The sequence below is a fragment of the Nanorana parkeri genome, unplaced genomic scaffold, assembly GCF_000935625.1.
Source record: "Nanorana parkeri isolate BGI_ZX_2015 unplaced genomic scaffold, ASM93562v1 scaffold2315, whole genome shotgun sequence".
Lineage (NCBI taxonomy): Eukaryota > Metazoa > Chordata > Amphibia > Anura > Dicroglossidae > Nanorana > Nanorana parkeri.
The window spans coordinates 134,436-152,957 of record NW_017308583.1 but is presented as its reverse complement, the minus strand read 5'-3'; the positions used below and the strand labels follow the sequence as shown (position 1 = coordinate 152,957).

General features: G+C 40.7%; 1 protein-coding gene across 2 annotated transcripts; it reads right to left on the bottom strand.

Moving 5' to 3' along the window:
• Positions 1-5,812: 5,812 nt before the first annotated feature.
• LOC108801356 (V-type proton ATPase subunit G 3) lies at positions 5,813-17,727 on the bottom strand. 2 transcript variants are annotated; one of them, XM_018573284.1, is made up of 3 exons: positions 17,589-17,727; positions 11,082-11,116; positions 5,813-5,981 (listed from the first exon to the last, which is right to left on the bottom strand). In XM_018573284.1, exons 1-3 carry the CDS (start codon positions 17,668-17,670, stop codon positions 5,865-5,867), a joined length of 234 nt encoding a protein of 77 aa, XP_018428786.1. In that variant the 5' UTR covers positions 17,671-17,727; the 3' UTR covers positions 5,813-5,864. The 2 variants fall into 2 exon arrangements, with proteins under 2 accessions (XP_018428786.1, XP_018428785.1); XM_018573283.1 differs by having other exon boundaries at positions 5,813-6,038; positions 11,016-11,116; positions 17,589-17,717.
• Positions 17,728-18,522: the final 795 nt, after the last annotated feature.

Sequence of the window (18,522 nt, the reverse complement as noted above, 5' to 3'; positions counted from 1 at the left end):
TTTTAATTATGTGTGCCTTAAATTCAACAAACCACTTTAAACAATGATCTGTTGCTAGCTGCTGTCAGACAGCATTAGATCCCTATTCCTTTGATGTGTTACTGCAGGGAGAAGCAGGATAAGGAGAACAGGACAGAAGATCTGCTCTTCCCAGCTCAGTATGGGAGCTAGTCCTGTGTGGGAAATCCCAATGATATAGTTACAAAGATATAATTGTTGGGATTTCCAGTAAAACCTCAATGCAGAACTAATCTCGCTATACTCCTCTACACTGCTACACTCTGATATTTTGGGGGCAGAGTTTCTGTTGCAAAATGCTTGATGTTGTCATTTTTGTTGTGTAGAAAATGATAGTTTCTATCAGCAAGCGATTCTCAACATGATATTTTTTTTTTTTATCACTCGTGATTTTAGGGCTAGTAAACCTTTTGATTTGCTCTTGCAGGCCCATGCCAGCCTCACCAGCTGTACATGCTTCCCTTCCCTTCACTCCCACACTGCTCCTATACTGGTATGTTTTATCACAAAAGCTGGAGGTGTAGCAGTAAGATTGAGGTCAATGGTTAGGTTAAAATATGATTTCTTTCTTTTGTATGCTACTCCACTTTTTTAGGTGTGATAATGTGCCTTTTTGCTTTATTTGCATGAATTTTGTTTGTTCCAACAGTTAAATGCCACCTTACATACAATTAATGATGTCTCCATTTTAATGCCCCACCTACAATGCCACTAAACTCCACAAATTTGTATTTGACAGTTTTAAGATAGCTTGTCTTTTTAAAAAAAATTACATCTAAACCAGTGTTGGATTCCTTCATAAGCTCCAATAGCCTTGGCCTAGTAATGCAGGACTGCCGGGGACGACACACAGCCACCTACACATTGCTGACTGCCAGTAACACATTTCTGTGTACAGTATAATAAACTCAACTACTGCCATGCCTGGCAGTTCAATATTGTCAGGTCCTTATTCTTGCAAAAAAGCAGTGTAATGTGCAATCGCTATGCTCACTGTGTAATAGTCGATTACAATCATTCAAATTTCACATTACTGCAATTTAAATACAGACTTGTAGCCTGCACTGTTTCATTAAACAAATCCTTGCTAGTAATTTTTTTTATACTTCAATGAACAGTCTTGGTCCGTTGAAGCAAGAAAAACAAGGGTACTATATCTACTATATCGGTCTTATGAAATAAAACATGTGATAGAACAACAATCTGAAAGGATAAAGCACAATGGCGTTATTTACCGGCAAGGACACTGCTAGTAAAATCAGAGATCATGGCTCTGCTGTCCCAGTGAACTGGGGGTGCACTCATTCACATTCAGTGGCGTAAGAATCGCCATAGCGACCCAGGCGGCCGCTATGGGGCCCGGGCACATGGCATGTGGGGGTGCTGGCTGTCACAGACACAGCTCAGCAGCGGCCACGTCGCATTTCCCCTCATAGCCACTGTGGAGCTGTGTCAGTGACAGCCAGCCGAGCCACTGCGGCAGATGAGGGCAGTGTTTTGATCTATTGTCTGATTTACACTGTACATTTATTACATAACACTAATTTGCACAGTAGTATAATATACTGTACTTCTAAATATATTTGTTTCCTCAAAGGCCCAGACATTCAGTAGCATGTCTAATGCAGAACTGTGGCCAATGTGAATCTAAGTTTGCATGGATATATTAATGTGAGTGGTTAATTAGCCTGCTCCGATGCCCTGTTCATACAAACTCAGTTAAAAGCCTTTTGCTATTTCAAGTGGAAAGAGAAAAAAATCTTATGGGCATATGGAGCAATTAGTGGTAGACTATCAAAGCAAGCAGAGAGGGAATATGCAAAACAGGACAATGTCAACTTGTATCGTCTTCGTTAGCAATCTAACGAGAATATGGAAATGAGAGCGAATGATATGAGCCAGGAAAATAATTGCACCACTTATCTTGCTTAACTGTTACTTTGCCGCTGAAAAGATATTAATATTTGCGATAGATATCACGCATAAAAATGTTATGGATACTGTATGGCATTGCATACATTAAAATGCTTAAAACAAAGAGAACACTTACTGCTTTAATGGCTTTAATTAGTTGTAGAGGCAATTTTAAAAGACCATGTCCCTTTAAAAATAAGGACATTTGTTAAAGCGGAACTTTACACTCGAAAATCAAATTCTACCAATGCATCCCTCTATGTATGATGATTAATAATAACATAGACATGTGAGTTGTAAAATGCTGTGATTTTATAATACTTACACTTGCAGAGCATTCACTTCCTGCTTTGAAAGGGCAAAAAGACTTTAGTTTGCCAATGCAATGCACACTGGGATTGCCTTGTCACCAGTAGAGCAATGCTGGGAAATCTCACCTGGAAAGGCATTTTCCTCTCCTGAGATGATGTGCATGGTCACATGTCTAGTCACATGTGCCAGATTTTCAGGAAGTAATAGGAGATCTACTAATCTGCCCTTCGTAAACATGGCCAATGTCAGAAGACTGGGGAAGAAAAGAGAAATAAGGTATGCAAAGAATACAAAGCCTGCAATTATCTAGAAGTAAGTGTTTACTAAACATTTCTAAAGGCGTGTTTGTTGTTATTTTAAAGATATCGGTAAAGGTTCACTTTAGGAATTTGATAAAGTGTTTACATTTGGGGGGTGTCTTCTGTGCTATCTGGCAGTTTAAGCTAAAGGAGGTTTGGCAGTGCCAACTAGCAATTTACTACTATGGGACTACTGAACAGAGGGCTAGTCCAGATCAGAGAAATATATATTAATGTGTCTTTTACATATATGGTCTTTAATCAGTATTGGCAATAAATGCAGCTTTATTGCATTCAACGTAAAAGTCTCTTATTATCAACAGGGTACGTTTCCACCTTTTTAAACAATTTCCGGCAGAACTCAAAAGTAACACAAATAAAAAGGCCTACTCCACCTTAGGAGGCTAACTAAACAGTAGTGTCCCTCACTACGTCCTACTGGAGCAGCTATTCCAGCTTCCAGTATAAATGAACAAAAAGTCCAATACATACAGTTTTTCTGGCAGACCTTATTCCCCAGATATGCAGACACTCTCCAGTCTGTGTCCATCCAGTGCAGCCTGGATCTCGCTCTGAGCTCTCTCCCCCTCTCAGTCACTATCAGGTGGAGGCTAATTAATATAGAGAGTGGAGGTGTACCTGTTGGGGCAAGGCTTAACCCCTTCCTAGCCAGGGAAAGTTGCCCTTTTCAACCTCTCACTGACATACACAGAGTCATGTACCTTGTCACAATATATATAGATCTATATATATAAATGTAACCACTGCTACTTCAGGGATGGCAATGGTCACATTTATATGCTCATCCTTACGATGGTTCTTTTGAATTGTATCTTGTTAGTAACATATTTATTTCCTATGATCCTCACCTCCATCTAGTGGCTATAATGTGGTCATTTCCCCCATTCACTCTGTTCTTTATAAATAAACCTATTGAAGAACATGTGACCAGAAGAAAAAAATAACCCACTAAGGGGGCTATTAACAAAGGAGCCGAAGGATCCAGCCATAGCTTCGGCTGATCTTTCGGCTCTCTTGAGCCGCTGGAGCCCTTCGGGTCAGTCGAACCGAAGCCCTTCGAGTCAGTAGAACGGGCTATTGTGATTATTCACAATAGCCTGTACAGCAGCCGAAGGCGGCCGAGCAGCTCAGCCGTGCCGTGCATTTGCTTCAGATCAACTGGGCCGAAGTGTCAGCCGAAGTGGGGCGAACAGCCTGCCTTTTGCTCTGCAATTGACAGCTGGGTGGATCCAGCTGTGATCTTATGGCTGGCTCTGCCCAGTTGTAATGACAAATCAGCGTTCCCAAATGACCTTGGGACGCTGAACTGTCATTAAAACAATAACAACTGGGTGAAGCCGGCCGTGATGTCACAGCTGGCTCCGCCCAGTTGTTATTCATTGGCCAGTACCTGCTAGAAGACTCTAGTAGGTGCTGGCCAATAGTAAATAGTTGGGCGGAGCTAGCTGTCACTGCTGGCTCCGCCCAATAGTTTTTTAAAATCTTAATTTGCTTTATTTATTTACATTTTAAAAATCTTTTTTCCAACCTTTTTTTAAAAACTTTTTTCATTGATTTCCTATTCTGCTTGGTACCACCGAGGTACCGAGCAGAATAGCCGAGCCGAATGCTGAATTCGGCTATTCACTCACTGCCGTTCGGCCCCTACGGGCATAGGGGCGAACGGCAGCTAGTGAGCTGCCGGAGCTTCGGCTCAGCTGAACCAGATGTTGGATCGGCTGAGTTGAAGTCCATCTGCACTTTGGCTCAGCATGTTCGGCTGACCGAAGTGCAGCTGAAGGCAGCTGATGTATGGCTGATTTCAGCCGATGTACGGCTGAAATCAGCCGTACTGAGCCGGATTGAATAGCCCAACGTTGTTCCGCTCACTTCACCTCGGCTGGGTTATTCACTCGGCTGCCTTCGGCAGCTTTGTGAATAACCCCCTAAGAACATGAGTTTTTGCCTTATTCTCAAAACATTCATTTATTTTTTTTAATAGAACCCATACACACTTCCTTATGAATTTGTTGGCATTATCTAGAACATTATCTTAACTTCCTTTTCTATAATCTGCTTTTCTTTTAGTTCCTTACCATGAAGAATAACTGTACTTTTTAAAACACAGCATCTTAAATATAACTGGGAACAACAAGCAGCTTTGCAAATATATTGTCTTAAGCGCTGTGCAAACTGTTAGAGCTATATAAATCCTGAATATTAATAATAATAATAATAATATAGTAATAGTAATACCACTGCCCTTTGTTTTCCTATGGTGTGACTCACAAATGAAAAAGTTGACTTCAATTCAAACTTACTTAATTTTGGGCTACAAACTCTTTCCTGTAATGCTTATTCATTCATTGGGACGTTAGTGAATCTACTGTCACGTTGGTATGAACGTTGAAATCCCTCTTTTGCATTTAAAATGCCTCACTCTGAATATAGTTAGTTCAAAATGTATGCAGGGATTAAAGGTTTAGACTTTTGTGAAATAGGGCAGAACAGCTTGTGCTGTAGCTGAGCGGTGTAATAGGGTCTAGGGATGTCTTCTCAGCTACAATCAAAATGAGGCAGACATCTGTAAAATTTCTATGCTACTCACAGTCAGTTTGCCGTGGAAGTGCAGTGTTACCTGATGAAAACAGAGCTGTTTACTACAGCAGGTAAGTATGGGGCAAAGGGAAGCATAAAAGGGACTTCATGAGTTTCTACTGAGGAGCAAGAATTGTGTTCTGTGTTGAATCAGGCAGAGATACACTCCGTGGTGGGAATAAGGTTCTTAGTCTGTCACACTAGTCTGAGTAGTCAGAACTAGTCATTGTTCTAGTGCTGTCTACTAAAAAAAGCTGGCAAAAGCATAGCTTGTGATTTGCTGAAACAAAAAGAAAAAAAAAAAAGAAACAGTTCATTTTCAAGCAAATATATTTGATATATTTAGTACTTATAACATTAATTAACCCTTATTTTATTTTCTGCTCTTTCTATAGATATATGGAAAATTAGCAACTATGAATTGCATACAAGCAATGACACTTATTATTATTTATTATTTATGTTAGGGTATTTATTCTTGGGATTCCTACAGTAAAAACTTTCAGGTTTTAATACAATGTTTTTACAGGTCAAAATGAACCAAATAATGCAGCGCTAGACATTTAAATTTAGTCGTAATAACATTCCAGCTAATGTTTAAAAATAAGTCTTCCTTGGTCCAGTTGTCTCTCTAATGTCTTTAGTGGTCCTGGGTCATTGTCACTTCCTAATTCTCCTAAAAGCATTATAAATAGAGGTTGTATTTTGGAGATGGAATGGTATTTAATGCTTGAACTTATAATTTATGTGAAGTTCTGGTCTAACATCATAGGCCAGGTCCAGAAGTTCCTTTAAGACTTTCTCCTTGAATTTCTGGTAGTTTGAATTGTAAGCTTGCATCTTTTCATTGGTTTGTTCATCTATCTTCACTGCCAAATTACCTTGTGATCCCATTATCTGGTGAAAGAGCACAGTGTTAGGATAGGCATCAAATTACAATGACATGTTTAAGTTACATTAAACTCAGGAGCTAAATATTAAAAATGCATTCAAGAACACTAACAGAGTTATTCACAAAAGTGTGAAGAGTTTGGAGAAGGCAGGAGAAGTGAACAATCTAGGACAATATTGCTGAACTGGAAAGTGAGCTGAATTTTTTCTAATCATCTATTTTGGCCTAGACTGTTCACTTCTCCAGCCTTCTCCAAACTCTTCACCCTTTTGTGCATAACCCTGTAACTGTTAACAGAAATGTGTATTTCTCACCTGTAAATCCTCAAATCATCTCTGAATTCATGCTGACACTGTTCTTTCTTCTCGAAGGTGGCTACTTTTGTTTGTTTTTGTTGATGGACTACAATCCTAATACAAGTCAGTAAACTAAATGTGAGATTGTAATCCATCACGGGAGTGAGCTTTTGTTTCCCATGGTCCCTGTGTGTGTTATAAAGTAGCCCCCCTCCAGAAGGAAGGACAGTGTCAGCACCAATTCAGAGATGATTTGAGGATCTACAGCCGAGTGATACACAAATAAGACACATTTTTGTTAATAGTTCAAGTACTTGAATGCATTTTTAAGATTTAACTCCAGAGTGTCACTTTAACTGCAAACCTGTAGGACCACATTTTACACTATGACCAAGTACACCTGTGCTAAGGACAGGAGGAGCTACAAGGCATCTTTCATATGGTTTATGTCCTATGTCTTAGCAAATGATGCCAAGATTTGATACCGGAAACCTATAGAACACTCACTACAATGCTACTGTGTTTACTGTAGGTGGTATGGTTTAAGATCCAGGGGTTTATTGGTTGAAAACAGAAAGGTGATCCCATAACTTGATTGACATGTGTCCTGACTAACTAAAAAAGTAGTGCAAGTACACTGAAAATGGCAAAATTAAATTATTACGAAATCAAAAAAGTGTCATATTATGAGCGATGTGAAATTAATTTTCACTTTGTGAAGTTATGAAAAAAAAAAAAACACCAACGGGAAATAGAGATTTTGAAGTTTTGACCTACTGTGGCAAATGAGCAGTGCTCCAGACTATTACTTTTTTGTTTTTATATTTTTTAAATCTTTTTATATATTTTTGTTTTTACTATTTTATTTTTGGTGAAATGTAACATTTCCTAATCATAAAATGTGGTTTAACATCTCTAACTGTTGTAGAATGAGTTTACCTTTACCAGACAGATCTTTCTCTGGTCTCTTCTCCTTCACTTTTTGTTTGCCTAGTATGTGCCTGCACCAGTGCTTTTCTACATTATTTACTGTATATACAAATTATGAGTATCCTGTAGCAATAACACTAATAGCGCTAGGTAAAAAAGGTAAGTAGACTTCCAGCCAAAGTTTGTTTTTCTTCTTTCTTGGATAGAATAGAGAAGGTGTAGAAACACTGTCTGGTTTGTATTGATTGTATGTAGTAGCGAGATATATCCTTAGTTCCAGTTGTGTCACCAAGAGGGGGAGTGAGGAGAATATATCCAACAGATACTTACAGAGCAGTAAAAGCACTTTTATTTGGAGAGTGGGGAAAGTTAACACGTCTGTCAGGTTTCGATTGCAATCTGTGACCTCATTGGCACGATTTGTTTACAGATTTTTGTGCTATCAGGACAGGGAAGAGGCATTTCCCCAGTGGGGATACAGGCAGCCACTAAAACCTGAGAAAGGCTGCTAACTATGCAAAACAAAACCAAAAAATCTGAGTTCTACTTTAATGTGAAGAAGTGTGGTTAATGAGGCTTAAAGCGTACTTCCACTTTTGCAGTCAAATTTGAGAAATTCCCTCTATGTTTGCTATGTAATCCCATCCACACAGCATATCTAAAAATATTTTTTTTAAATATGTTTCCTCCCATTTAGCTGTTTCTTTGGTGAACGCCTTTGTGCAGATCCCAAGCTACTTCCAAGCAGTTTGAGAGTGAAACTATAATGTTGGACTGAGGGTCAGACTGAACTTTCTCTCATTAACAAACAATGCCTCAAAGGTTTTAACCCCTTGTTAGCACACACAATGTTTAAAGTGATATTAACCACTTGAAGACCAGGTATTAAACCCCCTTCCTGGTCAGGCCATTTTTCAGTATTCAGTGCTGCGGTACTTTGACTGACTGACATTTATTCCTTCATGCAACGCTGTGCTAAAATTAATTTTATACCATTCTTTGGGGACACATAGAGCTTTCTTTTGGTGGTATTTAATCACCACTGCGGGTTTTATTTCTACTATATTAAGGAAAAATACTGAAAAGTGTGAAAAAAAGTTTGTTTTTTACATTATTTTATAATACATTTATTATTACCCAATTTTTTGGTAAAATATAAAAGATGGGATCACATCGGGTAAATAGACACCAAACATGTCAAGCCTTAAAATTGCATGCACCCTGGAAATTGCAAAAAACTACCACTCAAAATTGACCATAAGCGATGCTTTAAAAGCTTTTACTGCTCATCAGTTTAGTGTTATCAGTGATTAATGGCCCTAAAATTATTGCTCTCACTGAGACATTCACGGCGATATGCAACATGTGCGGCGCAATTGGCGCAATCATCGTTTGCACACTATATGCGCACCTGACGCATGTTTGCACGCGTGTATGTATGGGTGGGGACTTTAAAAAATGTTTTGTGTTTTTTTACATTCTTTTTCATGTGTGACTATATTTTATTTTCCCTATTTTTTTTTCACTTAGCTTTATTGTTATCACATAGGGGGATAAGAAACCCCCTATGTGCTAGCAAAGAGATGTGACAGGTCCTCTTTATAGAGACATCAGGGGTCTCCAAGACCCCTAATGTCACCTAGGACCCCCAAAGAAGCTGATAAAGCAGAGATCTGCTTCATCAGCTTCTCTCAAGCTTCTAAAGCTGGAGAGTAGGGATGCACAGATACTTTTCGAGTACCAGTGCAGATACTTGGCATTTTCACAAGAACTACCAGGGTTGCAGCGGTTGCAGCTGGGACCTGGCTCTGGCACTCCACCACTGTCCTGAAATCATTAGTCTGTATTGTTTTAGAAAAACTGTCACATGACAATAAACAAAAATGTATCAGTACTCGTACTTGTAAGTACTCGGCAAGTATCAGTACTCGTACTCGCAAAACTGGTATCTGTGCATCCCTTTATTTCTATTCATAAAAACAAAATCGTACATTAAAATAGAGATGTACAAATCCCAGGAGCTCTGTGTGCTCCTTACAAATGACAGCTGCCTCCTAATTTTTTAATTTTTCTCTAGTGTAGTCTTGGAGCTCAAAAGTATCGGTACATGTACTCATACTTGTACCGAGTACTGTACTTGGTATCTGTGCAACCCTACTGGAGAGTGACACAAGAATGCGGAAGTGATGTAACATACATCACTTCCGCATTCTGACACCGGAGAGTGTACCAATCTCCCTCTGATCACCTGTCACAGAGCCCCCATGCTGGTCCCGGGCACGCACCGGGCACAGCGGAGCTCGAGAACAGTGGGAGGGGGGCCGCGGAGGGGGCACACATACCGGCACGTTATACAAGCAATCTGCCCGATTGTATGTTAACAGGCATCGCTGCATGTTTTTAAATCAGGGCAAGTCTCGCTCGTGCGCAAGTGGGTGGGGCTAACAGGCCATCTTTTGACGGCCTGTTACATACAGGAAGCTCCTGGCCGGCAGTCCCTTTACAACGGCCGGCCAGAAGGCAGTTAAAGCCAAAATATATTTAAGCCATTTCCAATGCTGATTAAATTACATACAAAGGATGCTGCCCCTTGATGTTTAACATTTTTAGCTTCCTGCAGAATCAGCTGGTCCCCCAAGTTCTGGCCCTGATTTCCTGCTTTAGGGTGGCTCCTTTCCCTTGCAGGGTCCTGTGGGGCCACCCTTGTGTGTGTTAGTAAGCTGTGTGTGTCTCCACAAACACATAGGCACAGCAAGACAAACAACTGCACTGCTCCCCACTCCTCCTATTTTTCCTTCTCCAAGCTAGTAGATGGACAGCTGCTGGAGACTGTGCTTTCCCTTGTGATCTTGCACTGCACAATTGGTAGCATTGGTACTTTCCTGCATACGTGCAAGAAAGGGTTTTTTGGTCAAGCATTACTTGACTAAAGTGAATGTAAATATAAAATAATAAATATTGGCTAAGCATCCCACTGACCACCAGGGAGCCACTGGCACCCAGGGAGCCCCGCACTGACCACAAGGGAGCCACCGGCCCCTAGGGAGCCCCACACTGATCACCAGGGAGCCACTGGCCCCCAGGGAGCCCCACACTGACCCCCAGGGAGCCCCACACTGACCACCAGGGAGCGCTGCACTGGTCACCAGGGAACCCTGAGCTGACCACCAGGGAGCCCTGCGCTGACCACCAGGGAGCCACAGACTACCAGGGAGCATGCACTGACCACCTGAGGGCCCTCCTGAGACCATGGAGACATGAGGCTGTGATCCTGAAGTGACACAGACTATGTAGCTTTTTATTTTTCTGCATTACTGTATAATGCATTGCTGGGATTTGTAGTACTATATAGTGGGTGGGATTCTGCATTGCTGTATAATTTATTGCTGGGATTTGAAGTCCTCTATAGTTGGTGGTATTCTGCATTGCTGTAAAATGTATTGCTGGGATTTGTAGTCTTTTATAGTTGTCGGTACTCTGCATTGCTGTATAATGTATTGCTGTGATTTGTATTCCTCTATAGCTGATGGTATTATTCTGGATTGCCGTATAAACTATTGCTGGGATTTGTAGTCCTCTATAGTGTATAACTTATTTGTACTTGTGAAACTAGGCCGGAGACTAGACAGAGTGTTTTTTGATGGTTTTGATTTGAAATGGTGTCCTTCACTAAGGTCTGTACTTTGGAAAATGTCTGCCACAGCCTTGGTCCGTGCCTATCTCTCTCAAGGATGACTTTTACAAATAAATACTTACAGAGGTCTGAATACGCCGGAAGTCACTCTCTCTTTTTAGCTTATACTGATCGATATCTGCCGTAGCCTCCTCTTTTGCTTGCCGTAAGCGTTTATTTTTCCCTATAAAGAAGAGAATCAGGTTTACAGGTTACAATGCATTACAAGGCAAAGCATGTCTTGTCCACAACAGGGCACAACAGTAATAAACTGCCATGTTTATACCAGAACAAAACACATTCTGATCTCCATTTAACCTCAGTACAGTATTATTGGTAAGCTACGTGCAATACCTCAAACATCCAATCCCATTTTGACATCACCTTAGAAAATATTTTTGATTGATTGTTCTAACTCAGCCTTTCTAAACCTTTTACTGCAGAGGAACCTTTTCAAACATACTGATCTATAGGTAAAGGCTGAATGTAGTTTAAAGGGGAATTGTAATCTCTTTAAAGGCTAAGCTTACTTTTTGGACCATGTTTCATGTTACACCTTTATTTAGTGTGTAACATGAAACATGGTTACATTGCAGCCCCCTCCCCCATTTACCTAATCTGGGGGTTCCTCTCTTTGAATTTGGCGCGGCTGTGCTTGGCTCCACCTAAACAGCCACGTCATCCATTCACAGAGTCTTTGAAAGGATCTGTGATGGAGAATCTACAAGTTCTATCAGCCACTGTGGGAGAGGGACTTATAGTTCTCAGTGGATTACAATACGGTAATGTCCCTGCACTTGTAGTCCTTTCATTCTTCCTCCCTTAGTACAAACATGGGCAGGAGGAAGAATCTGCAGGAGCCAGAGCATTGCACCCATGATCTACTGATTGTGGTGGAAATGTTTTACTGGCAAAAAAATAATACATGCACATTTTTACTATTATGAAGATGTGCGCATTTATTATTTTTCTATGCCTTTTAAGGATTATATGTGATTTTAATGCGCTGTCGATAATCTTTGTGAGGTATGTTAATGTATTGAAAGCCTTGCTTCCTAGAACAGTTAGTAAATATATACTGTATGTACATGGGTCATATATATATATGCTCAATACCAATACAGGTTCTGCCGCTTCCTAAGCTGGTCATACACAGACTGGATTTTGTCCATTTCCTGATAAATAAGCCGAAATGCAATCTGTGGATGCAGGACCGGATTTGCCCTCCCTGGCGCCCCAAGGCAGGGTTTGGCAATGCCCCCCCACCACCGAGAGAATGCCATTTTTTTGTGTTTATTCCTTTTTTTTTACTTTATCACTTTTTAATTATTTTTTTTTTACTTTTTACATTTTTATTCATCTTGTCATATTTTACTTTTTTTATAATTTTGTATCTTATTTTTTATTATTACTTTATTTTTTAATATAATTATTATTACTTTTTTTTATTTATGTAATTATTTTGTATCAATTTTTTTTCACCTAACTTTATTGCTAACTAACAAGTCACTGTGTGATAGCATTTGGAGGTGACAGATTCTCTTTATTGAACCTGTCACCTCCAATACAGGAGCTCTAGCACAGTACAGTACTGTGCTGGAACTCCTGTGACAGGTGAGAGTGGAAGAGCACAGCTCTCCCCTCTCACTGTCTACACAGAGCGGCAGGGTTTCTTTTAACCCTGCCGCTCTGCTCACCTCTCCATCCTGAAGACGGTGGCGGCGAGGACGGAGACGGGAGGACGCAGCATGGAGAGAGGTAAGTGCAGGGGAGGGAGGGGGGAGGACGGACCGACAGTGTAATTACAGGTGATCTCGGCGACATCGCCGAGATTACTTGCAAAGAAACAGGTGATTTCTCCTATTCAACATTTAGCTCTGCTTGTGCAAAGCAGAGCTAAATGTAGAAAACAAATAACTGCCTCGGTGGCCTTGCCGGGAATCCGGCCCTGTGTGGATGGCCCTACTGATACCACCCAAAGCTTTTACTGAAAAATTGAAGAAGATGGGCAGAAAATTGTAGGTGGAACCGTGACAGCCAATCAACCACGGCACTGTTTGGGTATTCTGGCAGCCATAGGCGCCAGATGTTAGAATACAATAGCTAGCAGGGGAGAATAAACCATCCACACTGTTTAACGTAGATATGAGAATTGGGTGAACAAGAGAAATTTTAGGGCTTTAGTACATCGTGTACAGCAGTAGTACCCCTATGGAAATTTCCTATATTCACCATATTTCACCAGAATTTTCCTATATTCACCCCCATATTCTAGGGGTGCTACTGTCGTATTATACATGATACCCTAACTGTGTATGATGGGCTTTTAGTAGTGAAGCACAATTCTGTGCTTTAAGGAGCTTCTTATCTCACTTCAGATCTACCAAACAGGGTCTGTCTGACTGAACACAATAGACTCTCTGCAGTCTTTAATGATGTGAAATGTCTTCAATGCTCATGTATCCAGAGACCATGTAATATGCACTGTTTTGGCTTTAGATCACCAGAGGAGGCAGAATATGCTTTATTCATGGCACGCAAGTAGAACTTGCACCCAATGAGCAGCACAGTGGCTTAGTGGTTAGCACTTCTGCCTTGCAGCAATGGGGTCCCTGGTTCAATTCCTGGCCAGGATGCTATCTGCTGGAGTCTGCATGTTGTCCCTGTGCTTGTATGGGTTTCCTCCCACACTCCAAAGACATGCTGGTAGGTTAATTGGCTCCTCTCTCAGTTGGCCCTCATATGTGTGATAGGGACCTTAGATTGTAAGCGCCTTGAAGGCAGGGACGGATGTGAATGTAAATTGTTGGCGCTGTATAAATACCTGTAATAAATTATTGTTAACTAGTAATGCTAATGTGTACTTTATTGGTACGTTTGAATTTTAATGACGGTCCACTTGAAACATATCCTCTTAATACATGCATGTCACACTGTTATAATGGCAGCTAGGAGACTCTGCAGACATGACTTTGTGTCTCTCTCCTGTCCTCTGCCTCAATTTACAGGTAGTCCAGTATCCCTGATCTGCAATTTCATTTGCATGAAGCTCAATTTAAATCTGTGTGGCATTTTTCGCATTGAATGCGTGTACTAATAGGAGGTTTTTCTGGTGCCTGGGAAAGTAAGTGTTCATATGACTTCAACTAATTCTGTATACTGCTAGCAGGGCATTTGCATTTACTGTAAATGAATGTATGAAGTGTAACCTCAAACAGGAAATGACAGATGTGTGTTGACACAACTCACCAAGGCACATACAACAGAAACAAGAATTTTTAGCCCTACCCTAAAAATTTTGGCTGGTCGATGCTTCAATGTCTTTAAACAGTATTCTAAGAAAGAGAGAAGCTTCATACAGGAGATATATGTACGCTGCAGACAGTGAAAGGGTTAACTCCCTAGGTTTGCACTGCTTGTGTGGGTGTGTTAACAGCAACAACATCCTGTATTAGCACGCTTCTGTGTAAAGTGTACTCACAGCAATGATTGTAGTAATAACACAGAAGCTGCCTAAGGTAGGATCCTTTACCCTGCTAAAACCAGAAGGGGGCAAGCAAAGTCACAAGAACAGGAGAGTACACGCAAAGGTTGCACAAGTGACCAATCTCACCTCTACGGTGACTGCGTTCTGCATTGTCTAGTTTTTTTTTTCCTTTAATGTAACAAAAAAAAAGAAAGATCACCATTATTCATAAAAATAGAAAAGTAGTTGAGCTGCTCACGATTTCAAAGGCAACTAAGTGAACAGTAATGGATGGGGTTTTACAAAGAAGACAAATACTCATACATATGTGCGAATAGACACAAGGGTTGTCTGTCTGAGCAATGCTGGGAGAAATAAATCTGCTTCAGGGCTGCCCAGTGAACATATTGTTTGCCGTACTATGATTTTGATCCTACAGAAAACCCTATAAAGTTTGAGTGACTTCATGATCAAAGAGGGGATATCATTGTTGGGTCTCTTTGATTTTACTTCCCTTTGTTTATGTATCATTTCCAGATGTATGTATTTTAACATATTTCTGACCACAGGACAATCAGTAAAAATGGGTTTGAGTAAAGCATTTCTAGCGGCTAGGGAAAGACTTATACAGAAACACATGTGAGGGATTACACTGCTCCATGGAGAGTTATTATACTTACCTGCCCAGTTAATCCAGCGTTGTCCTGCTGTGATCTTTCGATCCCCTCGCTCTAGCAGGCTCCGTTGCTCCCCTCTTCTCTCCGATGCTCTGTGTTGAGGGGGGTCCCTCGCAGTTCTCACAATGCAATTGTTCATACAATGGCTGTATATAGTATATGATAATTAAAGAATAACTCCGGGCAAATAAAATCTTAACCCATGCAGCAGAATTAAGCGCTCATTTTGTCTAGGGAGCTAAAATAACAAAGATGTACTCACCCAAACCACGATCCCGGTTGGCTCTTACACTGGTCCCTTCAGCCTCACTCTTTCCGCTGCAGAGGTCTAAGGTCTAGTGAGTCATCACGTTCAATACAGTGTATAGGATGTGAGGACGCCGAGGGACATTACATCGCTACAAATCTAACTCTTCCCCTCCTCTTCCTCTTTCTGTAGGGGTCCCCCAAGGCTCTGTCCTTGGACCCCTTCTCTTCTCTATCTACACCTCCTCCCTTGGTCAGTTAATAACCTCACATTGCTTCCAATACCATCTCTATGCCGATAACACTCATCAGTCTGGATGTCACAACACTTCTTCAAACTTTATTTGCCCAGAGTTATTCTTTAATTATCATATATATATTTCCAAAACTGAGCTCATGATATTTCCTCCTGCCCATGCACCTTCCCCCAACATTTCCCTTGAGATTGATACACAACTATCCAAAGCTCCCTCCAGGCCAAGGTACTAGGTGTCTTCCTTGACTCGGACTTCACCTTTCTTCCCCACATCCAATCGCTATCCAAATCCTGCCGCCTTCACCTTCGTAACATCTCCAAAATACACACCTTCCTCACCAATGAAACCACAAAATTACTCATCCACTCACTCGTCTTGACTATTGCAACTCCCTCCTCATTGGCCTACCTCTACACAGACTATCCCCCCTTCAGTCTATCATGAATGCAGCTGCTAGACTCATCCACCTAACCAACTGCTCAGTGTCTGCAACCCCCCTCTGCCAATCCCTGCACTGGCTTCCAATAGCCCAAAGGATAAAATTCAAAATATTAACAACCACTTACAAAGCCATCCACAACTCTGCCCTCGGATATATCTCAGATCTTGTATCAAAGTTCACCCTAACCGCCCCCTCCGCTCTTCAAAAGACCTTCTGCTTTCCAGCTACCTTATCAACTCCTCCTATGCTCGCCTCCAGGACTTCCCTAGAGTCTCTCCCGTCCTCTGGAACTCTTTACTCCAACCTGTCTGACTATCCCCCACTCTGATTGCCTGTAGGCGATCCCTTAAGACTCATGTCTTCTGGGAAGCCTATCCCACCTCAAACTAACCACTCAACCATCACATTCTCAAACAATACATCCCCACACAGTTGCCTCCTCATGTATCACTTGCCCCTCCGTTTTAGATTGTAAGCCCTCAAGGTTATAAGCTGATGTTTCCTCTATAGTGCCGGCTCCTGTCACAGGCGGAGTGATACCAAATGCACTCCGCCTGTGAGGAATCGAAAGAGAATCTGGTTACCAAATTGCTCTTGGAAAGGTATGGCACCCCTGATTGCCCTGATCACCCTATTCTTAACTTTGTCATTTTGGATAATTTAATTTGGATTTGCATTACCTTTGGATTGTTATACATTAAAGAAAAAAAATAAAACCTACCCCGAAAATAAGACCTAGTGTGTTTTTTTGAGCCAAAAAAATATAAGACAGTGTCTTATTTTCGGGGAAACACGGTATATATATGCACACACACACACTTTATACTACACTATAGTGTCGAGAGAGAGGGAGAGCAAGGGAGAGAGAGAGGGAGAGAGAGAGAGGAGGAAAAAAAAAAAGCAGAGAAAGACAGAGATTCAGATGCCAGGGAGAATAAGGTAGAGTGAGAGAGAGAGAGAGAGAGGTGAAACACAGAGTAAAAAGATAATATAGATAGATAATACAGAGGTAAAAAGGGATAAAACAAAGAGGAAGAGAGGCAGAACGGGGGTGGGGCAGAAGGCAGTAGAGAAAGAAATGGGGTAGGGGTAGAAGTAGCATAAGGAAGAGGAAAAAAGAAAGAGGTAGATAGAGTATGATTTGAGGACAGTGAAAGAGGAAGAGAAAAAGATCCCCCCCCCCCCCAGTGTGTTTAAAGAGAAAATATAAAGTAGTTTGAATATCAAAATTTGAGAAAGACAAAACAAATGAGGTATTGGTGCAGACTATAATACATTGGCTATTTGCCTATTCTCTAAGAGATTTAACAAATACAAATGTTTATAGTTGTAATTATTTAAAGTAAACAGGGATTTATAATAACATATATTTAAAATATACTTAGTAAGATTATAGTTGTTATTCTCTAAAGTAAACATGAATTTATAAAAAGTATATAAAATATACTTAATAACATTATGCTAAATATGATTTAATAACACGATTGAATGTATAAATAGCATGGTGTCAGCTGCTCTAGACAATGAACATAGACTCTATTACTTCCCAACAATACTCATATTCTTACTCTTTTTGGCCTCTTCTAGTTTGTCCTTTGCTCTTTTCTCTGCCTGCAGTAGCTGCTGGATGCCCTGGGACTGAGTGGCCATTGTTTAGTTTGGATGTCCTGGTCTGTGACCTCATCTGGGATTTTACTAGAGACGCTGGCCTTTTATACATACATCCCTCTGCTGTTTGATGTCAAAACAGTGTGTGGCTGCCTGTGGATCTGGATGGAGCAGTGCAGAACCGGTTTCTTTAGCAGATTACAAAATAAAAAGCTTTAGAAAACTCTGAATAGAAAATGTTTACTTCTTACACCAAGGATCTAGCTAAAGGAAAAAAAATATTCTTCTGAATTCATAATGGGGAAGAGCTGATTTGATGAGCTTCATAAAATGTAAACAATGCACTTAGCACTTAAGCATTGGTCGCTCTTTGCACATTTTGTACACACGGTTTTCACACATTTTTCAGTTTGTTGTTTTTGACAATGGAAAGCTAGTTACTAGGAGTAGGAGACAATTGTTAGGCATGCCCATTTTTCAGCCTGTTTTTAGGCCATAGACATGCAATTTGAGGCCAAAGACATACAATCTTGCACCAAAGAAGATCCTATATTTTTTTCAGCAACATCACATTGCTCAATTGTTAATGAGCATAATAGCATAAACGAAAATATAAGTGTCAAGCATTGAAGCGCTTGTGTAAACATGCCTTTGATTGCTCAGGTGCTAATGAGGGCTAAGGGACCGTTTAGTGTTTGGTCACACTTGTGTGTTTGAATCTGCATGCGTGTTTTAGCACATTTTTATGCGTCATGCATTTTTGTTTTGGCCAAAGTGCATTTTTGTTTTGGCCAATGAAGGTAAAATAAAGTTTAGGTTGCTAGGGGATCGGGGCTTAATGCAATATATATGCATTGTCTATGTGCTCCTTTTGAGGTCTATGTGCCTAAAAAT

What these genes read in the sequence shown, in the direction of transcription:
- LOC108801356 (XM_018573283.1), bottom strand. Translation starts at nt 17,670, where the DNA reads ATGGCCACTCAGTCCCAGGGCATCCAGCAGCTACTGCAGGCAGAGAAA. An exon ending in ACTAGAAGAGGCCAAAAAGA is followed by an intron (nt 11,117 to 17,588) that starts GTAAGAATATGA and finishes TCTTCTTTATAG; the next exon opens with GGAAAAATAAACGCTTACGG. An exon ending in TCCGGCGTATTCAGACCTCT is followed by an intron (nt 6,039 to 11,015) that starts GTAAGTATTTAT and finishes CTCTTTCACCAG; the next exon opens with ATAATGGGATCACAAGGTAA.